Consider the following 23,125-nt stretch of genomic DNA (forward strand, 5'->3'; position numbering starts at 1 on the left):
TCTTTGCTTCACACTCACACTCAGTCACAGGCTCAGTGTTACAAGTACGAGACCGGGCCATACCTTTCGAAGCTTCAGCATCACGTGCACATGTACCGGTATTATAATAAATGCGGTATGTGTAGATCTACCTCCTGCTGCTATGTGAGTATGTCACTGACTATGTGCTACTCATGTAACTGTTTATACCTACATATAATTATTAGTATAGGAATTCATAGTATGATCCAAGGCAGACACTGGTCTAGTCTGGATGCATGGGCATGATTATGAATGATGATGATGATGATATGACGGAAGGCAAGTAAATAATTTTCTTCTAGTTGAAGAAACAGACTGTGTGGTTTTCCTTAGTCCAAACTACCGGTAGATACCAGGCAGGGGCGTCGGAGGGAACCTGTCCTTGAGTTGGGTTTTGGACCTAGCGGCCGCACGCCAAGACATTCAGTAGCTACATGTACATGCATGTAGATCTGCTTTGTGTAAATGATGTCTTCATTATTTTCTCACCGTAGCTGTAGTATACAAGAGGATGGTTGACATCTCGTGACAGTTGCCCTGCATTCTGGCACACCTCCTTGCTGTATTTCGAGTTTCAAATAATTCAATGAGTCTGACTGAGCAACTGCTTTATCATGGTAATACTAATAGTACTGCATCGGCATTTCGGTGATATCCGGCTCGGGTGGGATTCATGGCACCCCGTCCCCGCCCTGCGTGTTCGCCTACCGCCACCGTAAGGGCGTCGTCTCCAACTAACGTGTTTTAAGTTTTAACAGGCAAAGGTGACATTGGCTGGAAAATAAATAATTCCTGAGCTACACCCTGCCTTTGTTTGGTATTTGAGCCAACAGCCAACATACCATCTCAACTTCACAAGTGCAATGATTATGACTTGCACTTTGTAGTGCATAGCCATCATCACGTTCACGACACGAGTAAGTAGTTCAGACTGCATGCCGCCGGCGATGCACTTGTAGTCTTGTATATCATGTACAGACCATGCTTCAGTTTTACAGTATTCCCAGTTGCAAGAGGTCGAAATGGAGTGTCTCCGGGTAGACCTACCGTGATCTGGTGATGACCATGATGACTTTGACCTCCATCAAATTTTTTTTAAGTGCCTTCACTAGCAGGGAGCATTTTTCAGCGAAATCCAATCAGGACTGTCATGTGCAATAGCGTCGGACGCTGTGCGGCCCCACACCTGAGAACACTGAGTCCGTGCAAGGCCTACGTACGTAGGGGCAAGTGCAGGGCGTCTTCTTCATGACACCGGATTTCACTGACGACGAGCACACGTCAGGTGCAATGACCCTAAAAGCTCTATTATTTCGTTCTCTGCGATCATGCAATCATGTTATACTAGTACATGTATCAGACCAGGAGACGTGTACTTTAGATTCTGGCAAGATGTATTGCCTCCCGGGCCGAGTCCCGGCACACAATCACACTGATACTGTATACTATGTAGCTGCGGAAAGTGCCTGTATTAATACAACAAACGAACTACTAGTAAACCCTTTTGTAACTTTTCTAAGGTTGCACAGTCGATGCACTTGAGTAACTGGAGTACTAACTGGGGTACCAAATACGAAACAGCACAAAAACAAGCCCTCTAACTGTCTAAGATGATGAAAACGGAAACGGAATGGACCAATGCAGCAGGTACATACTAGTACTCGAAGTACTTATAGTACATATACTTCAGTACATGTACCGAGAAGCGACCACACTGCCCTCTAGGTCTACTCCTCCAAATGTGGACCGGCAATGACCATGAGAAGGTTTCATCCACTGATCCAGGTTTTGGCCGGAGTGTTTCACCATGCTGATCAATAATATGCACAGACATTGTGGTCAAGAACCCATTTCTGGGCAAACTAGTACCAAATAGTGGTATCGACTTCGGCGATGATTGTTAGGAAAGGGTTTGCTCCACACACTGGAGCTCGTGCTATTCAGCCGACTTGACTTGACACTTGACTGACTCACGAATGCCATCCAGAGCGCACGAGAAGTCCATCGAACCTTCCACTCGGCAAACCTGCAAGAAAGCACCACTCCCTGCTCAATGCACAGAGTCAGTGTTTCGGGGAATTCACCCCTCATCAGTTGAGCCGCTTTTTTTGTTTTTTTGTTGTTGTTGTTGAGTAGGCTGAGGAAGATTGTGCTTGAAGAGCACCACTAAGTCTTATATATAGTGCTCTCCAGGTCCAAAAATCACCAGGGATACATCTATCAAAATGTTCCTAGGGTTCCCTGTTATTATTATTATTATGAAATGACCCAAAGGCAATGTGCCTATCGAGGGGTTCCTTTGATTGAAAGAACAGTACTACTACTAGTAGATGTAGATGTATGTACAAAGGCAAGTAGGGATTGATGAGGAGAGAAATGGGGAAAATCAACTGCAAGGTGGCGGAATTCCGTTGATTGCATAAGCATGGTCAGCTGTAAATTTCCTGAGGGCAGCTTTGAACTTATAGAGCGAGGCTTCCGATGTTAGACTGGGGGGTAAACAGTTCCATAGAATAGCAGTTCGGAACATGAAGAGAGACTTAGACAATGATTTAAATTTGGGAAGAATGATTTTATTTGGTCGTCGCTCACTAGTCGTAATCTTGAAATGGAAATCAGCAAGATAATCACGATGATGGAAAACATATCTGTGAAAAGTAGTGAGACTGATGATTTGACGACGATAGGCTAGTGACTCTAGGGAGCATTTAGAATTTTTAAAGACAGATTTGGAAGAAGTGTAATCAAATGCAAATTTTTCTTTTTCAGTAGCGCTCTACCAAACCTTGCCTGTGATTGATCAAGAGTGGTCATGGGTTTCTTATTAGATCCAAACGACCACACGGAATACAGCTATATTCGATCACAGGTCTTACGAACCCTTTGTACAGTATGATCATTGCCGAAGGCGTAAGTTGCTGGGACATTATTGACAGTAAAAAGGCGTCGCCGCCTGTTGGGAACTCCCTAGTAGTAGTAAAACAAGAATAAATAATAATACAAACTAGGGACGCTCCGTTTCCAGCGCGACAAACACCTCGTGAACACCAGATAGCAGCGTGAGTCAGTCGCGCTCCTGGATGGTGAGAACAGAATGATGTCGAGGCCCCTCGGTCATTCACCACGCTGTCACCTCCGAGCCAAGTCTGTAGGAGTGGCGCTTTCTTGCAGGTTTGCGGAGTGGAAGGTTCGATGGACTTCTCGTGTGCTCTGGATGGCATTCGTGAGTCAGTCAAGTGTCAAGTCAAGCGGAATAGCGCGAGCTCCAGTGAGTGCGTTCGATTATGCACGCGAATCGATTCTTGAATCGATTCGTGCTACCGTATTTTCCGGAATAGTGCGCACCTTTGTATAACGCGCACCCCCAATCTTGGGGGTGTGCACTTCAATCTTCATTGAAGTACAGTACATGCATTTTCATATTCGGAGCATAGTGCGCACCTGCGATTTAGGGCCTAAAATAGCACATCTAAAGTGCGCACTATTCCGGAAAATACGGTATTCACATCACCCCATGTGAAGAGGGCGAATGGATTCCGAATCGATTCCAGGGCTCATGATGTGAAAATCGAACGACTTGAATGCATGCGAATGGATTCATGAATCGATTCAAGTGCATAATCGAACGCAGCCAGTGTGTGGAGCAAATCCTTTCCGAACTAGTACCTGATTCATAATCGCACATGAAGCTCGGCATACAGGTGCTTGTGGTACACACAATAGCGAGCCAGATAACAAAGGCAGAAGAGAACAGTCAGTTGTCTGAGGATTGCCTTAGCTTTGCTACATGCACCGCTATGTGCATGAAACGCAGTATTACAACAATGACCTTGCACGTTGTCTCTGTTCTCTTCTGCCTTTGTGGACTTGTGGTACATGTACATGACTGTATAACCAGGATTCTAGCCAGGTAAAAAATAGTAGGGGGGGGGGGGGGGCGGCGGCAGGCAGGGGAAAGAGTTACCCCGTAACACATTTTTTCCATTTTCCAAAATTGTCTTGCCATGCAAAACACAATGTAAGGGAGAGGAACCCTCAACTTCACCCCAGACAAGTGTGCCTTTATGATCCCTCTGTTAATTAGTGACTATCGACTACATTTTCGTTGAATTGCCTGAAAAAAACAAAAAAAACGACAAATGAGTATATGTGTGTGGGGGGGGGGGGGGGGGAGGCGCTAAATCAGGGTAGTGCGGGGGGGGGGGGGGGGGAGGGGGCGCTGAACCCCCTTAGGGCCCCCTACCCTCCTTTGGCTAGAACGCTGTATAACTGATTTATCACAGGTTGACTTCTAACTGGACAATGTAGACCTACAAGCTCCTAGGTCGTCGGGGCCGGGTTGTATTAGGAACCCTGACAACAGAGTATACCGGTACACCCACGGTAACACAAGCAAACCTGAAACACGCATCGGCATAACCCAGAGTGGCATACCCAGTATCACTTTGCCTGCCGGTATGTAATGTTGTGTATACCCGTTGATCATCTTTGGCAAGGTAAATTATACACTCAGGTCTGAACTCGGGTAAGAACTCAGACAGTGAGCCAATGATATAATTATTATTTAGAGACAAAAAATTGTAAACACTAGGACAAGAGTAGATTATACACATACAGTCAGACCTCGCATAACCGCACACATCCGTTTTCCACAAAAATATCCGGATAGGCGAGGGAACCGGATAATCGAACACACATACTGTATGTAAGCATGGCATATGCTGTACATTTGTAACCAACTATTTTCTTCCGGATGGCGAGGGATCCGGATAAACGAGGACCGGATAAGCGAGGTCTGACTGTACATGTATATGGATACTTTTAAATAATAAATAATAATATTCACTTTCAAATAGTGTACTGTAATAGCCCTTTGAAGGATCTATTTGCAGATCTCTATAAATAATAGGTGAATCTAGCTGCTAAACTTCGTCCTGTATTGTGTGTGGCGTTCTCACGTGTGTCTTTAGCCCCTGTCAACAGACTGGGTAGTCATAATAGATCCAGTATAAATGGTCAATATCTTTTTTTTAATACCGGGTTTTGTTGGTGATCAGTGTTTGTTCATCAATTGCCCCATATCATGTCCTTTACATTCTCATTTTTATATATGTGTGCTTTACTGTTTTCTGATGATCGCTCACTGCGTGAAACTCGAAGTAAAATACTTGTTTGAACTAGCTCTGCCTCTCGGTATTGAGAACTCTCTTGGACAGCCGGGAACCCCTCTGTTTTATGTGCTTTACTTAATTATGGTTTGACATGTAGCTTCAGCAGTGGGTCACAGAGAACATCAAGACTTCCCACAACGCGTACACTGCAGGTTAGGATTAGTTTTCTAGAAGTTCTGATGTAGTGTTCTTCATGACAACGGTGCGTTGCCGCTCTCCAAACCGCTGCAGCCTGTAGATAAGAAACTCAAGGACGCGTTGCATAGGGGGCTTGACGTAGTGAAATGCTACGGCCAAATCCGAGCAGCAGCTCGGTCCCTCCAGGGTCTCCAAGTGACCATGTTCGGTCCCGATGACCCGCTTCAGCGTCCAGAAATAGTCCGTGCGCACGATCATGCCCCTGTTGAGGTGCAGCTCCGGTGTCAGCAGCATAACCCGGTGCACACCTCTCGCATCGTGTCCCTCTCGCAGCTCCGCTCCCATCATTCGCAGGCAGATCGACACCAGCTGATCCTCGTGGACGTTGTCGCTGTGCATGCAGCCAGTCTTGATGGCGTTGCCGAGCAACTCCAGCGCCGGCCGGTTCATGACGTAACCCGGCCCACCGGACATGTACCGTATGTATCCATCCCGCAGCTTGCGACCCATGATGATCGGCTTGGTCTGCGGGTGCGGGTACAGCATCAGCTTCAGGTTCTCCACGATGATGTACGCATCGTCGTCGCACTTCAGGAACCAGTCATAGTCTTTGCTGTACCGTTCCCAGACGTGCGTCCACGCCGCCCGCGACTTGGCCACCAGCTGCGGCCGACCTTCGTAGACGCCGCGCAGCGACACACGGCCGGGCAGATCGGCCTCGTCCTTCTCGCTGGACATGAAGAGCAGCTTGTCGCAGCGTGGACCCCACGTGGCCATTATGGCCGCGCCGTACACGCGCGACGTCTTCGTGCCCGTCAACACCCAGCACAGCAAGCGCAGAGCCAGCACTTTCTCCACGCTCGGTTGGGTATCTTCTGCGGCTTGCCTCGCCGAAACGTCAGGTTCCACTACACTTTGTGCGTCCGTCTCAGTGGTTTGTTGCTGGGTTGACATTTCCAAAGGTGCATGGTCTTTCCAAGGTAATGCATGATCATTCCAAGGTAATGTCTTGAAAAAGTATGTGCCAACACACACCACCACGAGAGCAATAAACATCCATACGAAATTTGCCTTCATAGTCACACACTAAGTGACAGTGACAATCTATGACATCATCTCCACAACATAGCCTTTTTAAATATTATTTCCTACTTGCTCGCTCCGCTTCCTGTCATGTCCACGAATGCAACACGGTGTAGATTACAAGAGACGTTGCCTCAGGCTTCCATTTGCGCCTGTCGCTGATCTCTCGTTACGCCAGTCGGTACATGCTACTCCGGGAGAAAAACATTCAACAACTTTTTTTAATTCCACGGAAGCGAAAATGCAGTAGCGGCAAGGACGTCGACATCAACAGTTTCTCCCTCACTTCCGTCAGCACAGTGCGTCTGTCGTTTCGCTCGAGCTCTTCCGCCACTAGCCGACGCCGCACAGTCCTTGTGTTCGAAGCTGGTTCGAAGCCTCGAAGGCGTCTCGACTCGGATGAATGCCAGATTCAAACACTTTCTGTTTGATTTCTGATCTGCTCATTTCTTCTGCGATTGAGTTCGTCTACAATTATTACGTGGCTCATTTTTTAGTTCTAGTTTACTCGATCTCCTTGAACAAGTAGCTAGTTGTTTCAAATCGAAGGATTTCTTGCAGACAGGGTTTTTGTGGAGGCACTCCCCTACGCTCGTCACGATGGTGGTACGTATCAATGAAATTGGTTTCTAGAATTCTAGTATTTGATTTGCAAATTCAGATAATTGTAAACTCATTCCTAGATCTCATCATTGAAATAGTCCTTCGAATCAACACTCAATCACGATCCGTGATGGTGATGAAGTTTTGTTCATCGTGCATTGGCACTTCAGACTAGCCGTAATATCGTGTAAATGGTTTTCAAGGGTCAGTGAGTGTAGGAATATGCCAATCCAAAGTGAACATTACCACAGGGTTGGATTGTGAGACGACCATAATAAAAAAATAGAACTGTTGGTGGTTGGGACATTGTAGTGTGGTACCTGGTGAGCGGGAACAAACAGCAAATAGAGTGAAACACACGTTAGCCGACCGTTCACGGCCGACCGTTCACGGCCGACCGTTCACGGGACCTCCAAAATTATGGATCCCGTATTGGTGATTCCCCCCCCCCCCCCCATCCAAGCGCACATGAGTGGAAATGATAACCTCTGTTCCTAACTGTAGTGATACTCCAGGACCGGTGGTAGCCGTATCAGAGCGGCTTCCTTGACGGTCTTTACTGCCAGTATGTCATGCATGAGTGTGCAGGCAACCAGTCTACAACTCCGAAACTACACAGACGAATGGCAAAAGGTGTACATAATACATAATAGCCAAACAGTGCATATGGAGCAGGTACTTACTACATAACTGTAGTTGTACTCCAAAGCTGACAAAAGAGAGAATTGATGGGATTTTGGCAGTGGTAAATCGAAACACATGGCAGCGAATCCGCTTGTGATGCCGACCACCAATCTATCATTTCATTTCTCAGTAGACATTTCATCACGGCTTCACAACCGTACAACCGGGATGCTGATAAAGTCATCCTTGGTGCGACATGATTCATCAATGATCATTGATCAATCTGGCATGCTCTCTCTCTCTCTCTCTCTCTCTCTCTCTCTCTCTCTCTCTCTCTCTCTCTCTCTCTCTCTCTCTCTCTCTCTCTCTCTCTCTCTCTCTCTCTTTCTCTCTCTCTCTCTCTCTCTTCAGTGTACCCAGTTCCAATCCACTCCACGGTCGCTAAATGCTGTTAATCACGAACTGACAAATTTCCCAAATGCGAGTTACTGCCGCAACAATTTAATTTTATCATCTCTTGGTCTTCTTTTTTACTCCAGAAAATCAGTTTGCAAATGAAGGCAAACCTTCAGAATGTTACTGATATGAAGGCTTCTGGTGATGACTTCCGGTGGTATTTCAAGGTGAGACCAAAATAAAACACGGGCAGCAAAGAAAGATTTCATGTATACTGACTGAACATATTCATTTGATGAGTCACTTCTGATTGTGTCTATGGCAGACACACACACACACACACACACACACACACACACACACACACACACACACACACACACACACACACACACACACACACACACACACACACACACACACACACACACACACTAGTGTGTGTGTGTGTGTGTGTGTGTGTGTGTGTGTGTGTGTGTGTGTGTGTGTGTGTGTGTGTGTGTGTGTGTGTGTCCAAGTTGCTTCACGTAGAGGAAGCAGATTTGTTAGCTCCTGGTTTTCTCTTTGTTGGCCTCCTCCACGGGGCGGCCTTGGCCTTCTGGTCAGGGTCGTCCCTGGGTATTGACTGGCAGTAGGCTTTTCATGCCTTGCAGCCGGTTTCGCTCGCGCGGAAGGACATTCAGTGAGCTGACGACCAGGGCGGGTAATTATTTGTTGCCGTCACCGTCTTCTTACGTCCTTTCCGCATCCTCCGCAGTGGCGTGGCGAGCCCTCGGATCAATCCCCAGCCTGTAACAATGCAGTGGCGTTCGGCAAAACAAGTGGATTCCTGGATGAGGAAGGATACAGGTCACACTCGCAACAATTTATTCCTGCGCGGTGATAGCTGGAATTGTGAATTTGTCGTGTTGTTTGGACCTGAGTGGCCAGTCGTCGTGCGGCGATGGTGTAGTGATGTTAGCTTGCTGCGCATACTCCTCGTCGTTTCGTGAAAGTACGTCTTGTGGAGCCCTTGTGGGACGTTCGGTGCCCACCCTCCAGCTCAAGATTGTGCTTTCCTGGTGCATGAAGGCCGAAGCAGTACGCGTACAGACGTTATTGTTGAACAGAACATCATGTTCACATTAATTGTGTTCCTTTTTCAGTCGTTGCATGTTATACATAGTGGACCCACAGCAGACTGTTCATCTGGTTTGTGATATTTCCTTCCTCTGTTTGTGAGTCCCTTTCCATCAATATGGCAGCTTGTTTTGATTTCCTTTTTTTTTCAATTCATTTTGCTGTACTTCCTGTTTTGTTTGCGCCACTGCCCCTCACCTTGCGCTCAGTTCTCTGAGTGGAGGGCGGCGTGACCCCACTGGGGTAGCTGATTGATAGTAGTAGTAGTGTGTGTGTGTGTGTGTGTGCGCGCATGCGCCAGCTAGTTCGGTTGGTGGGTACTCAGTACATTTATGCCAGATAGTGTTGAGTCTGTTGCCGACAGGCTCGGCTGCTTGACGGTGTATTGTTGTACTTGCCACCTTTCTTGGTCTCAGGGTTCATATATTATACTTTCTTTTGAAGTATACATACAGTCGACCTACCCTTATAACGATAACCTCTATAACGATATTACCGTTATAACGATATTTTTCTGCCAAACCAAATCACTCCATTGACTTTTGTATACAATGCCCTACCCTTATAACAATATTGCAATAACGATATTACCCCTATAACGATATAAAATGGGCTGACCAATCAACATTTTCCATTTTATAACAATATCTAGCAGGGAAGATGTAGAGCCCACTATCCAGGTAGGGCAAGCTTCACTTGATAAGTCGCTGGGACATAACGAAATGCAATGGGGGCACCAGTGGGCACCTTGCTGTGTACATAATGTGCATGTATGTCAGTTTTTACGCTATGAAGAGTGTAAAAAATGAACAAAATCCATGCATTATGACGTATGTGTATGAAATGAACCAGTTACCCCTATAACAATATTACCCTTATAACAATATTTCTTGGTCTGACGCAAATATCGTTATAAGGGTAGGTCGACTGTACCTGTTAACCCTAGACTGCTTCTGGCTAGATTAACTCTTGTGTAATCAATGGTGCTAGTGAAGCTTATATCAGATCCACTCTGATTTAGCCACCCACACTAGTAGCAAGTATTACTTCACTGGGGGCAGGGGTAACTGCAGTTGGATCCCGGGACGGATACCCTGATGCCGTCAATCCTTTTTCTGCACCTTGTCCTCACCCACTTACTGAGGTGTGGTGAGCCCATATGTGGAATCATTTCCCAAGTCCACCCATAATGTAGGGATTTCAGGGGGTGTCGGCCGTTGGGCGGTTCAATAGCCAATTGAGTCATCTTTCCAAGATTCCTTTTGAGTCTCTCTCCTCTCTCCCAGGAGACCCACGTGACCAGTTTTGGCAGTGAGCAAGTACATGTGTGTGTGTGTGTGTGTGTTTGTGTGTGTCAAGTCAGTTTTTGTTTCTTTCTGTTTCTGTGATGCGGGTTTGGGGTACATCGGTAGAATATTTTCACCAATGAATTGTTCCTCATGTGATCTGTCCATAGGTCAAGTGCCTCAGCTGCGGTGAAGTTTCTGAAAACTTCATCTATATTTGTGGCTTGGTAAGAGATGCTAACCTGTCGTACTATTTTCCGCACTGCCCGTATTGTAGGCCACAACCGTATACTGGCTTATTTTCAACTTCAGAGACTTCACGCTTATTCCTATGCGGTGTGCTGATGACTTGCCGGGAGAAATCCAATCCAATGTTTAGTTTTGAACTGGTTCTTGTCAGATTTTGAAAGTGAAATTTTGCCGGAAGGTGCCATAGACCTTGTGATCGCACTGATCTCGAAATCTCATTTTCTCATATTTGGTGCTTAGGCGAGACAAAAAAAATTGAGATTCCTGGGCCCTCCCGCACCAAAATCGAGCCGAAGTCATTTTTTTAAACAGTTCATATCCATGTACAGTAGTAATCTTATACCTGCGCACTGGATGCTCTTGAGCTGTAGAATCTAGTACAATGCTATTCCAGAAACGACTTTGAACCGATGGCACTCGAAACCGACGACACATGTTGGAAACTAGAGTTTTAAGTCTCTAAAAGCAGACAGTGGATGGTGAACCCAGGAGTAACACAAGTGGCAAGGCTAAAGTTTAGACCATTGCCAGCACAGTAGTGCTGTCGGTTGCCGAAGAACTGTGTGTGTGTGGGGGGGGGGGGGTCAGCCTCCTAGCCTAGACCGTTCTTGTTTTCATGTACAGATGTAATCCTGATAATTCGAATATGGCTTAATTCGAACATTCCGCTTAATTAGAAGTTTTTCCAGGACCGATTTCTGTCAATACGATTCCCACATGTTTCTGATAATTCGAACCTCGAACCGGACATGTCTGGTTAATTCGAAGTTCCACAGATTCCACTTACATAGAAAATGTGTGGGATTTGTGCTGATAATTCGAAGTTAGCAAAGTGTAATTCGAAGTTCACTGTACACTGTACTAATCAGTTCAGTTTTCATGAGCAGGCTGTGCTGGTCAGTTCAGTATCCGTGAAATCTGTGTCTAAGGTCCATAGCGCAACTCTGCGTGACCAGGGGAGCATTTTGACATACATATTGTGTTGTGGGTTCATGTTTGGATAATTAGAATGTCCGGATAATGAGAAGTTTTTTTCTGGCATTTGGAGGTTCGAATTATCAGGATTCCACCTGTATTACAGTCTATGCATAGTTGAGTCACCGTATACTGTATTTCACTGGCATGCTGTGCTTGGTGAAATTCTAGCCTGGGTCGTTCTTCCGCGCTCCGTTCTTTGTCGCCCGCCAGTACTGTAATGCTCCTCGTTACAGTGTGCTTTTGAGTTTTGTATGGGTATCTAAATTAATATGCTGCCACGCTCTGTCCCGTTTCTTCTTGACCAGGAAAGAAGCGCAATGCCGGGCAGTCGTGGAGATGCTAACCTGATCATAAAGTGCAAGCTGTGCTCACGTGTCAACAGTGCAGGTATGTAACATATTTTCCGGAGAATAAGCCACACACAGGCTTTTTGTCACAAAATACAGACATCTACCCTGTATTTCACGGTTCATTTGATCATTGTACTTCCTAGTACAGTTGAACATCGATTATCCGCACATCGACTATCCGACCATTCGATTATCCGTAACAGTTTTTTTGGGCGCACGTGCCGTAGAGTACGCACTGTGCATGTAGTGAGCCATTCAAAAAATACGAAAATTTTGAAAAGTAAAAAGGTCGTACATGTACATGTAAAGAACTCTTCCTCTCCTCTCCTCCATGCGCTCTCACAGCCGACTCACTGCTACCCTCAGTAGCCATTACACACACCAACCAAGGAAGGGTTGCAGGTAGATACTGAAATTCCTCCTGACAGCTGTTTCGCCTTCATAAGACTCATCAGAGAAGGTGATATTGAATAGGATGATATCAGGTGGAGATGGTCATGTACATGTTTCTTATCCGGAACATTTGCCTTATCTGAACACCGCCTGACAGCTGTCTGCCCAGAGGTGGTCGGATAATCGATGTTCAACTGTATACAGTAAAACCTGTCAAGGTGACCACTCGGATAAGGCGACCACCTGTCCCAGAAGACCACTGCAGCCAGGATCAAGGGATGCTATTTCCAGTCGAATGACCCTCTGGATAAGGAGACCACCTGGTAACAGAGACCGCATTTTGAAGGTCCCTTGAGCGGTCGTCTTAGACAAGTTTCACTGTAGTAAATTGTTTAAATAATAAGCCACATCGCCTATCTGTGGATGAATTATGAGTGTTTTAAGTGCGGCTTATACTCCGGAAATACGGTAGCTTCAAGCCAGGACATCACATTGCTTTCACAGGGGCGTCGCACACGGTACGGTCACTACGGTATTGACCGTACCGCTATTTGCCCCAAGTACCCCGTGAATCAATAAAATGCACTGATTTGGGCTCTAAATTTCCAAAAATTTCGGCCCAGCCATCCCTCCCCCCCCCCCCACGAGTAAATTGTACTTCAGGTGGCTGACCGTACCACACTAAAATACCTTCTGACGCCCCTGTTTCATGTTTTCTGTACCGCAGTACTGTGTGTTGTAGCTCTTTGCTACTCAATCGTGGAGGCTGGTGGTGTGTTCTTGTCTGCTGTGCAGTTGCATACAAGCAGCTGCTAAAGTGTTGAGTGGGGCCTATCTGCGCTAGACGTTTATCTCCCTCAGATCTAAATGTAGCTCCGGTAGCAGTGAAGCTTGTAACTATATGCGACAGTTAGTTTCTGTCACTGCTTGTGTCTTTCCGCCCTGTTGCAGATCTTCTTGCAGATACGATCAAGGCTTACAAGGTACGACAGACTTGCCTGTTTGGTCACAGATGTTCACAATTGTTGCACAGAAACGAGTTCAAGCGAATTCCGTGCTCTAGTGAGGGTGTGTTTGTGTGTGGGCGATGACGCTGTGTTAGTCAGGCCATATTCCTGCCGTAGCCTGGCCATTGCAGCTGGGTATTTCTTCTCGTCCCCGCCAATCTTCACCAAGCAAGCCTCAAGTTTTGTGCGGTCTGGGCTTCATTTCTAGCATATTTGGGTCCTCTACAAAATTTTAGGTCTAATTTCTGTATTGCTCTGCATGTCACCTGAGCACAAGCCACCCTTCATTGGGCGTCTTTCCACGTGAATGGCAGAACGAATGGTATTAATTTGTGTAGACAAGCCGTCCGTATTCCACCACCGTCATGTACTCCAGCAATGTAAACATAATTATAGTCCCTCTCCCTAGGACATGTGCCCTGTGCAACATTGTAGTCTTGTGTGGTGGATTCATGTTATTGATAGTGATGGGTAGTCACCAGGAGGCGAGTTTTCTTCTTCCCAAGCTGATGTAGTTTTTTCTTTCTTCCACTGATGATGATCGTGTGCAGGCTGGCGGTAGTCAGTTTCAGAGCATTGTCACGTTTGAATGTCGAGGACTTGAAATTGTCGAGTTTTCTCCGAGGGTGAGTCAACTTCTCTATCTCTCTCTCTCATTCCCTCTCTTTATCTCTCTCTCATTCTCTCTCTCTCTCTCGCTCTCTCTCTCTCTCTCTCTCTCTCTCTCTCTCTCTCTCTCTCTCTCTCTCTCTCTCTCTCTCTCCCTCAATAAGTACGGGGAGAGATACTTGGATCGAAACTTTTACGGTACTCAGTTGTGGCACTCTCTTGAGCTTGGTTGGGTGATGGAGCTTCAGCAATCCTGGGCTGTATTTTATTCTTACATGTACTCCTTCATCCGTTCACTGAAGTTTACGGATGAAGTGTGTGTGTGCATGTTGCTGCACGAGTCCATTCAGTTCCTGTCTCAGTGTACCATGGTGTACTTTCCGTTGCTTTCTGCTAATTCTTAATCTGCTTGTTTTCCTCATTGCAGAGTGGCTTTGTGTGTGTTGGTGAAGAATCAGGAACTAAGTTTGAGGATGTTGATCTGACAGAAATGGTAAGATCTTTTACAGGTTCAATATTTACAACCACTCTTCGACTGTCAAGTACGGCTGAGAATTGGGTCCGTTGTACATTGCAATGGCGGCCTTTGAAGATTGGTCAGCCTCAGAAGTTGTGCCTGTGAATCACTGTCAAAACGAATATGACTCAACTGCATGTGTGAAGTGCTGGCTATGTTGCGACAGGCCTATGAGCACCCTCTTAATTTTCTATCGCTACTGTAGCTGTTCTTGTAAGTATCATTTCCTGTACGCGTACTGCAATTCGTTGCCTACGCAAATATGTAATAACCTATAGCCCGCCTCTGTCTTGGTGTGCTTATCAGGAGTGGTGCGACTACGACGAGAAGGCCGGGGACTCCGTTGCGATCGACGAGCTGGAGTTCAAGTTTGTACGGGCATGAACATAACTGCTACAATTGAACTGCCACATGCATAGAAAATCCATCAAGTGCTGCACGTAGGGCAAGTATGATGACTGGTCAGGTGCCAGTGCAATGTTCGAAGCCGCTTGCAGCGATGACATCTATGCTTGAACCGTGGTCTCCTCAGTCACATTGACTACATTAGGCAATAACTAGGCATGCCCTGCGACGCTACCTTGCTGTTAAAATTGCTGTCAAAGCTGATGCTGATCCTGTTACTTAGAACGCTGAATGGGTATTTTAAAAAGGTGTTGAGCTTGATTTTTTAACACATTCACCCCACATGAAAGAGCTTATTTTTTGAATTAATCCAAAGTTTTTCTCATTCCCGCTATGTTGATTCGAATCCTTTCAGCGTTTCCTTTAGTTACACCAGTCCTTGCTTTGCCACGTTAGCCTCGGATACTGCTGGCTTATCCAACTCCACTGTTGCTGTTTGTGTTTTATTCTCAAACAGCTGCTTGATTCAAGCACAACAGTAGGCTTGATTCTAGTACAGCAGCAGATATTGCTAAAGACAGGAGTGTGTGTGTGTGTGTGTGTGTGTGTGTGTGTGTGTGTGTGTGTGTGTGTGTGTGTGTGTGTGTGTGTGTGTGTGTGTGTGTGTGTGTGTGTGTGTGTGTGTGTATGCATGTGTAGGCGGCCTGTAGGGAGGAGTGTGTGCATGGGGGTATGCTTACCCATGCTCCTAATTCCAGATGTACTGAAGCCCGTGGCCCTGACCCTCATTGGGCACAAGGCATTTTGGCGAAGTCAAACAACTTTGATTTATGTGTGGCGGATGAGTCATTCTAGTATTACTGAAGTAGTTACTTGTTCATACAATGATCCACACATACGTTCCAGTAGAAACATCAGCCTGTCTCTACTGAGTGCCTTGTTATTAAAGGTGTAATCATCAGGAGACGATGCATTGCTGCAAGAAACTCTGAGTGGAGACAGACGGATGTTCTTCCACTGGAACCTGTGTGTGATAAGGCCCTGCAGTGCTAACTGTTCGGCACTCGCATTGAGCACTTTGAAGTGTTGTCGATGGTACCCAATGTACAGATTCGTGCCCGCGATGGAAAGCTTTTTGGTGAGCTGACCAGCCAAGTTCGAATGCATTCAGTGTTTCAGACCAAATGGAAAGAACAAGTCAATGATTACAAAGATGAAAGCGTGTGCATACACAGGCGGCAATGCAGCCGTCGTCTGGGGTATTATGGCATGATCCTTTGATCTGTTTGTTGTAGCCTAGAAATTGTAAGGCAAAACGCGCTAACCATCAATATCATTACCCAACTAGCCATACACTGCATAACCATCAATGATAAAAAAATGTTTAGCTGGCAATGAATACACAATAATATTATTAAGACTATTTTTTCCATATGTGCCTAATGATTGTGTGTACTTGTTACATGATTATAATTGTACGAAATAGTGGTTGCGACTTCGGCGATGATTGTTTTAGGAATGGGTTTGCTCCAACACTGGAGCTCGTGCTATTCCAGCGACTTATTATCGATGATTATAATTATTATTACAATGTGAATGTACCTTTTTAAAACTGGAATCAGCCTGGACTCAGTAGTACATAACTTTGTCATGCTTAGATTTGATCTCTAAACACACTATCCCAGTCTCAGAATTCTTCCTGCAAAAGAGCTCATTGGGAGTGGGAACCTACCCCCCGGCCTGGATATAGCTTGGTATCGAAGCACAACTAAAATTACTTGAAAGCCGGTGAGGACTGAACGGCTGTAAATTCTATACTCGTAGTGAGTGGATCGTGTGCCGGGGAGACAGTGTCCATGACTTGCCTTCTCCAGCTGCTAACCGTAAACGGGTGTATTATGTGGGTGCAGTCCTCAGGTCACGGAGCGTAGGTCCTGAATGCGGAGACCAGCTTATCGACGTTATGTCCAATGACCTCATGAATCTGCACAAGAATAACAACGGACGCAGGCACGCCAAGAAATGAATGATTTGATAGCACAGCGTACAACCGCGCGGGGTATCTAAATAAAAATAAGTATAACTATGGCAACAGCTGCAACTGGATTACCTTCTGGCCATCCTTGAAGAATTGGACTGTCGGTAAACCCGCGACTTCATTGTCGACAGCCAAGTCCTAGAACGGAGCAGAGGCAGAAACAAAACGGAAAGGAAATAAGACTTAAGACGGACCGAGCACAAACGTGCATGGACTGCAGTGTCACCTCCATGTTTACTAGGTAGACCACCCAGTAGAATCATCGTACTCAATGTTGACTAGAATGATTTCGGAGAATGATCATGCTAGAATGTCACCAAGCACATCTACACTCTGACTCCACTGTGCATAGATTATTGTACCGGTATATGAAAATAAGAACAGCCCAGGCTATACGACTGACCGGCCCCAGTTCTACGCCACCCTTCAGTACTGTAATTTAGGCAAAGGCATACATGATGTCTGATGATGAACTATAAAGAATACCCTGGCTCTAAGCATCTGACACACGCTGTGCGGTACACTTCAGTATTCACAGTAGTGACAGATTTACCATCTGTCGTTGCAAATATAGAGCTCCCGACTCGATGAAACATCTTTAGATACATGAAAAAGACAATGGTAATAAAATTGAAGCACTAATTTTGCTGACAGTCCCGACTGGAAGGAGCCATTGATTACCACCATCATCACTTACTTCAGCCACATCCACGTCCACAATCGTGAAGATTGCATTGGGGTGATCTCTCTCAAGGTCCTGTACAAGACGAGCGTGCACACAAACAGGCCGGCTGCAAGGTACGAGATGGAAGGTGCATTCAAGTCACTTCTACATTTGCTTCAAGCATAGAGCTTGATACAGAATTGATTCTCCTTATAGCTGCATTTGAGAGAAAACAATTCTCTGCGACTCCTTGTCGATCGTGGATGAGAATGCAAGCAAACACCAGCATAATTTGCTTCATCTGGGAAGGTTCATGCCGGTATTGTGGATAGACGTACGAGGAAAAGTGAAAGGATTTTAGCAATGACAACAGTCCTCCAACTGTTCTACATTCCATGTATGCCTGTGATTGGATCAGTCATGAAGCCTATCCAGTGAATCATGGCATTGTGGCGATCCTTATTTACCAATCCCTACCTCACACAAGACATCCATGCAGGAGTTGCAACCGGCTCTAGTATAACAAAGGGGGCTAGCTTTCAATGCTGATAATCACATGTACTACAGCTAGGACATGCTGGGCACCTGCGAGCCTCGAGGAAAGAAAGGCCGTTATTGACCCATCTGGACTTGGATCTACGAGTATCAGGGTGCCTACAGTATTACTTCGAAGTACAACTCTCAGTTTATGCAGATCTGGCTCTCATCTGTAGCTGATAACATATGCGGGAACTGAAGGCAGCCGTGTCCATAATTACTGGATGCAGTGTTCTCACCAAAGGGGGGGGGGGGGGTAGGGGGCGCAGCACCCCCCCCCCCCCCCTGCTCTGTTTGCACCCCCTGTAGGCATGCAAGAAGCGTACTACAGCCGTGATGTACAATGCATGACTACCACACCCCCTACTCATTTGTCAATTTTTGTGTTTTTCATGCTATTCAATGAAAATTCAGTCGATAGCCACTACTGGAGGGTCCAAAAAAGGCACATTTGTCTGGAGTGAAGTCAGGAGTTCGCCCTGGATGTTGCATTTTGCATGGCAAGACAATTTCAGGAAAAATGGGTTAGGATGTAACTGTTTACCATCCCCCATGCCCCCCCCCCCCTACTACTATTTTGACGTGGCTAGAACCCTGGGATGGATGACACATTACCTTATATTTGGGTAACACAATGCTGCATGGGTTACACCATGTCGCTGTGAACATCACGGCCACCACCCGGCCATCGGCGGTGCTCAGCACACTGGTGAAATCATCCTGGACAGAGAACGCGACAGAACGAAAGCGCTGTCCTTGCTCGTGGACAGATCCACAATACAATAGAGCAGCTGGCCTCTGACTCCAATCAGTGTTCACTCGCACACTAGCCTCTTTGCTATGTGCGGAGTTTGATGGAACTGGATTATATCTCAGCAAAGAGACTGTAGATTTTAGTATACAAATAGTCTGCAAGGAGATAGTAATATTAATAGAGCTATGGATAAAATAAGGCTGCAGACATCATGCAACTAAGTTACTTGTTCGAAATATATGTGTAACAATAATAATAATAATAATAATAATAATCCAGAATCGATTTACGAAAGACGCTTTCTTCAGAATCGATTTTCTCAAGAAAATCGACTCGGAGCGCTGTGCGGGCAGGCGCGTATTTGCCGCCATTTCTCCAGGGATGTTTTTACCACCATCCCTGCATTGGAGTCTTCTGCCCGGAAAATAAAAGTGATCAGATTTGGGCCTTGGAGTGAACAAATTTTCCTAGCATGGTGATGACCCTCTTTATGATGAGCGGTAAGAAGGTCGAAACAGCTACATGTATGATGTAGATGTAGATGTACATTGAAAGTGTCCGGAAATATAGGAAGAGTGATTGTAATTTAACGCAGTTACTGAACCCATATTGAATGGAAGAAGGACACAAGTTCACAATGTAAGACGGAGAGATAGATTGATACAAGTCCTGGGAAGAAGTAGCGACGACCCGGCCATTATGGAATCCTATACACCACACCACCACATTGCGCTCTTGGCCGATCTAAACTCTGCACTCACATCACCATCACCACAGCGATGACAATTCCGGGAGCCGCAGTATCTTTGCTTTTGTGGCACATGCAATAACTAACTTTTCTGGTGTTAGACTGACTGCCCCCCCCCCCCCTTTTCACACGTGCTACATGTTCCTGTCCCAGCCATGAGCGCGTGTCGTTATCACCCGGCCTTGTTATCACTTTTGTCACTTTCGTCACTTAGGGTATGCCACGTTTCTATGCAGAATGAGCGCAATTGCGCCAAATTAGCCCAGATCACTCTATTCATATTTTTCTTTCATTCAATATCATATGCCTCCACTGATGAGCTCAGAAGGAACGAAACAGCTGTCTGGAGGGTCATTGTCAATATCAATCTATATACCGGAATTGTCCTCGCTGTGGTGATGGTGATGTGAGTGCAGAGTTTGGATCGGCCCTTATGTGGTGGTGTGGTGTATTGGATACAAGTCCTGTTGGAAATAATTTAGGCATTGCCCTTCCTGGTCTCCCTATGCACGACACACGTGCAGTACAGTCATTTCAAACATATCACGTGCTTGTTGCCATCCGACGGCCAATCAGCATCGACTTGTACCAGGGCAGAAATTGTGTGTATTGCCTGGACTACGGCATGGCAATGCCCTGCTAGCATGCTACGGAGTACGGTGACATCCAATGCCCTGCATGCATGCTAATTGCTATGCAAATGCCAGGCTATGGTGCCATCTATCAGCGTAGCTCGGCAAGGGTCTGTGGCACTGGCAGTTTTTCGTTGTCAGCTCAGTTCGCATGTACATTCGACTGTGAACTGACGTGACGTTACTTGCTCTCGTAAGCGAAATAAAAGAGCATGCACCTACATGTATCTATCTGCTCTGAACTTAGCAAGCCAAAATAAGTAAAGTGGCAATCACCGGGGTCAGTTTTCCATGTTCGGATTCCAGCTGTTCCAGCTCCGTGCGCTCTCGGGCAAGCCCTCGAGCGCACGGCTGAAGTTTCGTTCTGAAGTTTCAGCTCACGAAGTATCAGCTCCGTATGCTCTCGGGCAAACTCACAGTCACAAGCTGAAGTTTCGTTCTGAGCTCCGTACGCTCAAGGGCTTGGGAGCTGCAACTCACCGTTTCAGCTGAAGCAAGGTGAAGTTTCGTTCTGAAGTAACCGTTCGTTTCATGTCGAGCAAGGTGAAGTTTCGTTCTGAAGTAACCGTTAGTTTCATCTGGAGCAAGGTGAAGTTTCAGCTCCGTACGCTCTCGGGCAAGCCCTCGAGCGTACGGAGCTGAAACTAACAAGCTGAATCCTCCACGTCCCCGACCACCACCCCTAGAGGAGTCTCGCTTTTATACCTTCATGCCCCCGTGCTCATTTTCAGCTCCGGACGTTATCAGGACGTGCTGATCGGTGATTGGTGTTTGCTTGTTGATGTATGCGGTATGTTTGAAACACAATCAAGCATGGTAGGAAGGTCTTGATGGAAAATGCGTACCCTCGTGCGTAGCCCTCGGGCAAGCCCTCGGGCATACGCACTCGGGCACTCCATGCCCTTGTGTGTACCCTCTCGGGCAAGCCCTCGAGCGTACACACGCGGGCATGAATTTTCCACCAAGCCCTTCCTTCCATGCTTGATTCTATACGTACAATGTCATGTACAGTCATCTACATAGTCATTGTACATGACTGGTCGACTGTATCTTCTTCCGCTAGATTAGATTCCGCGCTGGCGAGCATGCATTCATGCCACTACAATAAAAGCTGGTGATCTGATAGCGATCATACGCGTATAACTTCAGGTCTTGTACTAGTCCAGAAACTGGGAATAACAGAATACTTTAGTACTGACTAGTACAAGTAGTAGTCCGTCGTTTCATGCACATCAAGTACAATGTCACATAATAATTATTAGGGGCTCGATGTTACCGACCGTGACTGAGGCGTTACTGATGACAAGGGAAAGGGCTAACAATGCTTGTCACAACATGACCAAGTCGTTACATGTATACAGAGTTCTATCAATAGCATCATTACCTTGTCCGCAATGGTCTTCATTCCGCCGGTGTCGAGTTTCTTGTTTTTAGCAAAGGCAAGAAAGCAAGATTCGCGTTGCGTAAGCCGCCTCCGGAGATCTAGAGGAACGCACGAGACCTTTTTTTGCCTTTGTCTACTCCTTCCTGAAATCCAGTTATGCTATTCTTTCTTCTGTGAACTTCAAATCCTTGACAAACACCCAATACTTGGCAATAGAAACTCGACTGCTACTACTAATAATAATGTCGCAACTCTACGGGGAGCCGGAAACCGTTCACGTGAATGGAGAGCATGCAGGGGGGAAAGGGAGGCCCCACTGCACGTGGCCGAAGTAAAAGAAAAGGAAGCCTACACTTTTGTAGTCCTACTGATCCTATAGCCTAGGCGACTGTACATAACATCTTCACATGGGGTGTCGCTGTTCTCAACAGGATTCAGGCGAATCAGAATGACTTGTGAATCAAGTGGGGCTAGACCCTGGCCTGGCCCTGTGTCTGCAGATAATCATCTCCGTGAGTGCCGCATGATGTAGGGATAACAATCATGTAGATCTATGGGCCGGAGAAATCAGAAGCCGAGAAGGACGATCCCGGATCCCCTCCACTGATCTACAAGCGAAGTACAACAGTACCAAACTAGCTGGGGAACATGTAGATTCTACAATACAGGCGAACCACTACACTAGACATTAGAGAGGTTTAGCACAACGAATTTCGTTGTGCTAAACCTCTCTAATAGAGAGGTTTAGCACAACGAAATTCGTTGTTCATTTTCGTTGTGCCGCCGTACGAAAAAGCCGACCGAAATTCGCTGAATTTTTGTTTAGCAGAACGTTCGCAACGAACTTCGGTGTTGCTACTGGACACCATGGATGTCGCGGAAATCCACGCGAAATACAAAAAGGTAATCCTCGTCACTCCCCGACTTTCGTAAACTGGTGGCCTCACCACTCGAATGCTTCTTGAGCGGGAGATGAAGCCGATCCACAAGCCCTTTCTTTTCAGCCCAGCAAATCTCCTACCGCTCTGGGAAAGCAGCAGAGCTGCTTCTTCATTCGTGCGTGATTTCCGCAAGAAACAATTCGGCATCGACCTCACAAGGCGGAGCATCATGAGATCCATTTGCGTACCCCGCGTAAGTTGTCGTCCCTCCTGATTACCAGAGGCAACAGCAGCAGCAGAAACTGCAGGATTTGAGTTCGGCTCAGACATTCTGGTCGTGAAAATAAGGACCTCAGAAAAATGTCAAAAGGAACAAAAATTCTCATGTGATCGCGGAACGAAAAGTCGACAGACCAAACTAAAGTTACTTCGTCGGATTGATGTTTTCCGCGAGTGTGTGTTCGGAAGTTCGTTGTAAGTTTCGTTACTCGTTCCCGGGCTTCAAAATCTAACGAAAATTCAGACGAATTTCGTTATGCTAAACCTCTCTACTACCGCCAAGTACTGGCGCTAGGCCTCAGTCACAGGTCACTAATAT

At 46.3% G+C, this 23,125-nt stretch overlaps 3 protein-coding genes across 3 annotated transcripts; 1 reads left to right on the forward strand and 2 right to left on the reverse strand.

Annotated features, from left to right (window-relative positions):
* Positions 1 to 4,642: 4,642 nt before the first annotated feature.
* LOC135823302 (glycoprotein-N-acetylgalactosamine 3-beta-galactosyltransferase 1-like) lies at positions 4,643 to 6,708 on the reverse strand. Its single transcript, XM_065336164.1, has one exon. The coding sequence runs from the start codon at positions 6,405 to 6,407 to the stop codon at positions 5,352 to 5,354; it is 1,056 nt and encodes a 351-aa protein (XP_065192236.1). The 5' UTR covers positions 6,408 to 6,708; the 3' UTR covers positions 4,643 to 5,351.
* Positions 6,709 to 6,774: 66 nt separating this feature from the next.
* LOC135823303 (CXXC motif containing zinc binding protein-like) lies at positions 6,775 to 15,455 on the forward strand. The gene is made up of 8 exons (XM_065336165.1): positions 6,775 to 7,019; positions 8,180 to 8,263; positions 10,612 to 10,668; positions 11,974 to 12,055; positions 13,363 to 13,394; positions 13,970 to 14,044; positions 14,455 to 14,520; positions 14,851 to 15,455. Exons 1-8 carry the CDS (start codon positions 7,014 to 7,016, stop codon positions 14,926 to 14,928), a joined length of 480 nt encoding a protein of 159 aa, XP_065192237.1. The 5' UTR covers positions 6,775 to 7,013; the 3' UTR covers positions 14,929 to 15,455.
* A 605-nt stretch (positions 15,456 to 16,060) lies between these two features.
* On the reverse strand, positions 16,061 to 22,298 carry LOC135823304 (thioredoxin-like). The gene is made up of 5 exons (XM_065336166.1): positions 21,647 to 22,298; positions 18,744 to 18,848; positions 17,625 to 17,684; positions 17,000 to 17,065; positions 16,061 to 16,873 (listed from the first exon to the last, which is right to left on the reverse strand). Exons 1-5 carry the CDS (start codon positions 21,665 to 21,667, stop codon positions 16,808 to 16,810), a joined length of 318 nt encoding a protein of 105 aa, XP_065192238.1. The 5' UTR covers positions 21,668 to 22,298; the 3' UTR covers positions 16,061 to 16,807.
* Positions 22,299 to 23,125: the final 827 nt, after the last annotated feature.

The sequence above is a fragment of the Sycon ciliatum genome, chromosome 8 (genome assembly GCF_964019385.1).
Source record: "Sycon ciliatum chromosome 8, ocSycCili1.1, whole genome shotgun sequence".
NCBI lineage: Eukaryota > Metazoa > Porifera > Calcarea > Leucosolenida > Sycettidae > Sycon > Sycon ciliatum.

Coding starts and splice junctions, on each gene's coding strand:
- LOC135823302 (XM_065336164.1), bottom strand. CDS start 6,407: ATGAAGGCAAATTTCGTATGGATGTTTATTGCTCTCGTGGTGGTGTGT.
- LOC135823303 (XM_065336165.1), top strand. Junction 8,264..10,611: donor ACTTCCGGTGGTATTTCAAG/GTGAGACCAAAA, acceptor ATCTGTCCATAG/GTCAAGTGCCTCAGCTGCGG. Junction 12,056..13,362: donor CTCACGTGTCAACAGTGCAG/GTATGTAACATA, acceptor GCCCTGTTGCAG/ATCTTCTTGCAGATACGATC.
- LOC135823304 (XM_065336166.1), bottom strand. CDS start 21,667: ATGAAGACCATTGCGGACAAG. Junction 17,066..17,624: donor TGGACGTGGATGTGGCTGAA/GTAAGTGATGAT, acceptor GCTCCGTTCTAG/GACTTGGCTGTCGACAATGA. Junction 16,874..16,999: donor TCTTCAAGGATGGCCAGAAG/GTAATCCAGTTG, acceptor ATTCTTGTGCAG/ATTCATGAGGTCATTGGACA.